At 42.2% G+C, this 6,000-nt stretch overlaps 1 protein-coding gene across 6 annotated transcripts in view; it reads left to right on the top strand.

The window, feature by feature from the left end:
* LOC132871760 (band 4.1-like protein 3) overlaps positions 1 to 2,667 on the top strand; it is a 105,275-nt gene extending 102,608 nt beyond the window's left edge. For all 6 annotated transcript variants that reach the window (XM_060906243.1, XM_060906248.1, XM_060906246.1 and 3 more), the window contains one exon: positions 1,708 to 2,667. Coding sequence is in view for 1 of the 6 variants with exons in the window: in XM_060906248.1 (XP_060762231.1) it covers positions 1,708 to 1,713 (6 nt within the window). In the remaining 5 variants the exon portion in view is untranslated. The remainder of the gene's footprint in view (positions 1 to 1,707) is intronic.
* Positions 2,668 to 6,000: the final 3,333 nt, after the last annotated feature.

Below are 6,000 nucleotides of genomic sequence, written 5' to 3' on the forward strand. Positions count from 1 at the left end.
TTAATCGTTTGACAGCACTAGTTAGGATATAAACTCAGCTGGTGCATAAACTGGTAACTAGTGCCATCTTTTGGCAACAAAGTGTTACTTTTTCACTCCTCTCAGCTGTATTGTTCCTAGGTGTCCACCAGGGGTCCAAAGGGCCCGGTTTCTTTTCAGCTATTGGATATTATAGACATACGTAAGCTTCTTTATATAAATACATTCTAATATTATTAGATATAGGAGATCTCTAAAGTTTTTTTTTTTTTTTTCATTAGAGACCATGGTTAAAGATCCTTTGGACTCTCTAAATGGCCATCTTTGGAAGACGCCTAAACGTATCCTTTAGTAAAACGTCTCTTCTCATCATCTCTAGCCGCTTTATCCTTCTACAGGGTCGCAGGCAAGCTGGAGCCTATCCCAGCTGACTACGGGCGAAAGGCGGGGTACACCCTGGACAAGTCGCCAGGTCATCACAGGGCTGACACATAGACACAGACAACCATTCACACTCACATTCACACCTACGGTCAATTTAGAGCCACCAGTTAACCTAACCTGCATGTCTTTGGACTGTGGGGGAAACCGGAGCACCCGGAGGAAACCCACGCGGACACGGGGAGAACATGCAAACTCCACACAGAAAGGCCCTCGCCGGCCACGGGGCTCGAACCCAGGACCTTCTTGCTGTGAGGCGACAGCGCTAACCACTAAACCACTGTGCCGCCCTTAGTAAAACGTGTGAAATATTAACGTTTTGTTGTAGTGTTATTTGATCTTTGGATGGGTAAGGTTTCTTGATGTAATCCCATTGTATTTTCCAACTAAAATATCAGCTGTAGTCATCAGCAGGCATCCGTTTGCAAAAAAAAAAAAATTCAGACGGAAAGAAAAACCTCCTACTTCAGTGTGTTCAAACTTGTATTACTCAGTGCCAGTAGCACTTATAGTGATTATTGGTGGGGGGGAACTTCAGCGTGTTACTTTTTAGAAAAGGCCAAAACTACGCTTGTACTCCAAATGGTTCATGAACAGCTTTCAATTAACTTTGGCTGTCTTAGATGGGTGTTTTTAGGCCAATTTTCCAGGAATGCAAATTGGTTAACTAGCTAGCTATGTTTACATTATGTAAGCAGCCACTTTAGTCTAATCGGGTAGGTTTCTGGACAGCACACTAGAAGAATTTGTCACAACGCCGCCTTCCTCCCCCCGACATTGAGGTCTGCTTCTGCATCTTGTTGATGCTTTGTTTTGTGCTGGATCACAATGGGGTTTGTTTCTGTGTGCTTTGTGTTCATCCAGTGGCTTCAGACTGAAATCCATGCATCTGTCATTCTCTGAGTCAGACTTCTGTTTATGACTGATCTGAGAACAGAAGAGCTTGCTCAGCTTTGTCCTCTTCTCCATGTCTGGCATGCGCTATACAGAAAGCTTTGATGCCTTTCAGTGCATGTTGAAGTCATTTGCTGCTGGTTTGGTCTTGGCTCTTGTGTAAATAGTTCAAGGATTGGTCTTGAAGCACTTACAGCCTTTGTCCTGGGGTGTGTCATGACAGAACCAGCATAAATGCGATTTTCCCCATTTCTGATGCATTTTCATTTGCTGCTAGTCATTAGCACCATTGTTTAGTGTAGCTACAGTACATCGCTGGATTGTAATGGTCATATTTACACACTGACCTATGCCTCTCTCTCTCTCTCTCTCTCTCTCTCTCTCTCTCTCTAGGAGTAAACACTAGTCTGATGGACAGTGCCATTTTCTCTACCCTATGGCCCCATGGACACTTGGCTTCTGTGACCTTTGGTCTCCGATCCAGACAGCTCAGTGGATGTGCTGGGACGGTGGAGAAGTGGTGGTTCATACGACACACACAGCCCTGCACTCCAACATTTACCAAAAGCTCATCTTTTTATTGTAATGATCATTTTACCGTTAACAGCAATAATTTGAGGACACCATGGACGCACGAAAACTCCAGAATGCAGGAGAATCTTCGCAACCATTTGTACGACTGCCTTAAAATTTTTTTTTTTTTTTTGTAATCATGAAGTATTTAATTTATGCACCTTCATTTTATTTATAGCAGACACTTAATCACCGTGCCAACGACAAAGCTATAAATCCATATGCCAGTGTTTCAAGGAGATACTGAATTATAGCCAAGTTTGCTGACTGATTAAATTTCGTTCAAGTGTCTTAAATGTTTTTGACTGAATTCTGATTAGCATGAAGACATGTTAATCTGGACACGGAGAAAACCAGCACACAGGCCAGGAATTAAAGGTGTATCTTGTGTATATACGTTATATAAACTTATCTACAATAACATTAATTCTCTGTATTGCAGTGTTTGTACTTCATTCATAAAATTGATTTTTAGCATTATAAGTCCTAAAAACTACGCCACTATTAAAAGGGCTGCTCTTGGTTTATTTGGAACCTGATCTTTTATTTCACATTTTGGTCTGGGGAACTTGTAGAATTGTACATCCTCAAATTTTAAGCTGGGAAGTTAGAAATTGCAGACAGACCTCTTGAAGCTTGTTTGAAATTTTGATCCCAACGCTTTGTGTATTTCATCTTCCTCTGGTGACCTGATAGAACCTGGATTATACAGACCTACTGCACAAAAATGCATTTGGATGTGTATTGGTTTTATTTTTTAATTAAAGATTATTGAAATCATCAGTTTCCATTCCACTTATTTAACCACGTTAGGGTTTTGTGTGGTCACCTGAATTAAAATTGATGCTTTTATAAAACGGTGGCTCTCAAAAAATTTTGAACAAAGCTGCGGAGACGCCGTTCATAAATCTTAAACAATTCTGACAACTTCTTAAAGCTTCACCGTATCAACAGTTGTTTGACTTTGTTAAATAATCCACAGGAAGCCATAGCCTAATAGTTAGAGAAGCAGCTTTGGGACCAAAAGGTCGCCAGTTCGATTCCCTGAACCAGCAGGAATGGCCGAGGTGCCCTTGAGCAAGACAACGAACACCCAACTGCTCTGGATAAATTTAGCTTCTGTTAAATGCCTGTAATGTAGAAAAAAGTTGGGACAAAGCACAAATTGTAAATAAAAACAGAATGCAATAATTTACAAATCTCAAAAACCGATATTGTGTTCACAACAGAACATAGACAACATATCAAATGTTGAAAGTGAGACATTTTGAAATTTCATGCCAAATATTGGCTCATTTGAAATTTCATGACAGCAACACATCTTGAAAAAGTTGGGACAGGGGCAATAAGAGGCTGGAAAAGTTAAAGGTACAAAAAAGGAACAGCTGGAGGACCAAATTGCAACTCATTAGGTCAATTGGCAATAGGTCATTAACATGACTGGGTATAAAAAGAGCATCTTGGAGTGGCAGCGGCTCTCAGAAGTAAAGATGGGAAGAGGATCACCAATCCCCCTAATTCTGCGCTGACAAATAGTGGAGCAATATCAGAAAGGAGTTCGACAGTGTAAAATTGCAAAGAGTTTGACCATATCATCATCTACAGTGCATAATATCATCAAAAGATTCAGAGAATCTGGAAGAATCTCTGTGCGTAAGGGTCAAGGCCGGAAAACCATACTGGGTGCCCGTGATCTTCGGGCCCTTAGACGGCACCGCATCACATACAGGCATGCTTCTGTATTGGAAATCACAAAATGGGCTCAGGAATATTTCCAGAGAACATTATCTGTGAACACAATTCACCGTGCCATCCGCTGTTGCCAGCTAAAACTCTATAGTTCAAAGAAGAAGCCGTATCTAAACATGATCCAGAAGCGCAGACCTCTTCTCTGGGCCAAGGCTCATTTAAAATGGACTGTGGCAAAGTGGAAAACTGTTCTGTGGTCAGACGAATCAAAATGTGAAGTTCTTTATGGAAATCAGGGACGCCGTGTCATTCGGACTAAAGAGGAGAAGGACGACCCAAGTTGTTATCAGCGCTCAGTTCAGAAGCCTGCATCTCTGATGGTATGGGGTTGCATTAATGCGTGTGGCATGGGCAGCTTACACATCTGGAAAGACACCATCAATGCTGAAAGGTATATCCAGGTTCTAGAGCAACATATGCTCCCATCCAGACGACGTCTCTTTCAGGGAAGACCTTGCATTTTCCAACATGACAATCCCAAACCACATACTGCATCAATTACAGCATCATGGCTGCGTAGAAGAAGGGTCCGGGTACTGAACTGGCCAGCCTGCAGTCCAGATCTTTCACCCATAGAAAACATTTGGCGCATCATAAAACGGAAGATGTGACAAAAAAGACCTAAGACAGTTGAGCAACTAGAATCCTACATTAGACAAGAATGGGTTAACATTCCTATCCCTAAACTTGAGCAACTTGTCTCCTCAGTCCCCAGACGTTTACAGACTGTTGTAAAGAGAAAAGGGGATGTCTCACAGTGGTAAACATGGCCTTGTCCCAACTTTTTTGAGATGTGTTGCTGTATTTAAAATCACCTAATTTTTCTCTTTAAATGATACATTTTCTCAGTTTAAACATTTGATATGTCATCTATGTTCTATTCTGAATAAAATATAGAATTTTGAAACTTCCACATCATTGCATTCTGTTTTTATTTACAATTTGTACTTTGTCCCAACTTTTTTTGGAATCGGGGTTGTAATCGCATGTTTTATTCCAATTCATCCAAGTGCCCATGTTGGCAGTTACGACAGAAATGATAAAGTGCACATTCATATAAACTTGGGATTTAAACTAGTCGGCGTTGTTGCCACAGCTGCTCTTCTAGAACGTTAACCTCTACAACTTCTGACCGATCAGATTTGAGAATTCAACAGCACTGTGGTGAAAGGGTCATCGTTTGCCTGGTTGATGCTATTTCAGTGTGCTTTTCTGCTACCTCATGTTTCTTTTACTTGGAAATAAATTCTTCCTTCAGGATGTAATCGTCATGGGTGACTTCAGTAAATGACACAATCGAGCAGATCCTTAATTCAACGCCCCAACGAAGAGATTTATTTTGGTAGGTTGCATTTTTCAACGTCGCCACAAGATGGCACTTTGTAAATTCGTAACACTGCTTCACACTTCAGTTGCCTTTAGGCAAACGAGAGCTATTATGTATGTATATCAAGTACCTTACCACAAGTTGTCCATAATGATATATAACTGTCTGTAGGAGCCTGCAGGCATGTGGTTTCTGACTCCAAATTGTGTGTTAGTTGACTCACCGGCAGCAGAGCCTCTATGCACTGGATCCCACACTAAACTGATGCTTTAGTAACTTGAAGAGCGGGGTGAGAGGCAGGGTTAGGTTGGGTTCAGGGTCTGATATGTAAAGTAAAAGGTTTTGTGTGGAAAAGTGTTGTGATGTAAGGCTCCGAGTGCAACGGAGGGGTTTTGCTAAACAGAGTTGGTCGTGTTGCATTCCATCACAGATCTGCTTTCTGAATTACACACGCACTGTAGCTGTGTATAACAACACTACACCACAAGTCTGCTTTTTCTGATCCAAAATAGACAATGTTTACGCATAATGAGGTGCATATTCTGGGTTGTGTGTGTGCATGCTTGCACATGTAGGTCATAAGCACATTCTTGGATCGAAGAGATGAGCTTGATGTGCTTCATCTGATCATGCAGGATCTGCACCAAGATAGAACAATGCATTATAGTATGAACGAGGCTACCTGTGTTTTGATTGCGCAATAGCAGGCAATGATTCTTACTGGGCCAGACCGCAAGCCTCACCCCACCTCGTCGTCCTCCATCAGCAGAGAAACACTGTGTAGCCCTACACCTGCCATAACAATTCACTGTTATTAGTATTCAGTGGGGGCGGCACGGTGGTGTAGTGGTTAGCGCTGTCGCCTCACAGCAAGAAGGTCCTGGGTTCGAGCCCCGGGGCCGGCGAGGGCCTTTCTGTGTGGAGTTTGCATGTTCTCCCCGTGTCCGCGTGGGTTTTCTCCGGGTGCTCCGGTTTCCCCCACAGTCCAAAGACATGCAGGTTAGGTTAACTGGTGACTCTAAATTGACCGTAGGTGT

The sequence above is a fragment of the Neoarius graeffei genome, chromosome 23, assembly GCF_027579695.1.
Source record: "Neoarius graeffei isolate fNeoGra1 chromosome 23, fNeoGra1.pri, whole genome shotgun sequence".
Classification (NCBI taxonomy): domain Eukaryota; kingdom Metazoa; phylum Chordata; class Actinopteri; order Siluriformes; family Ariidae; genus Neoarius; species Neoarius graeffei.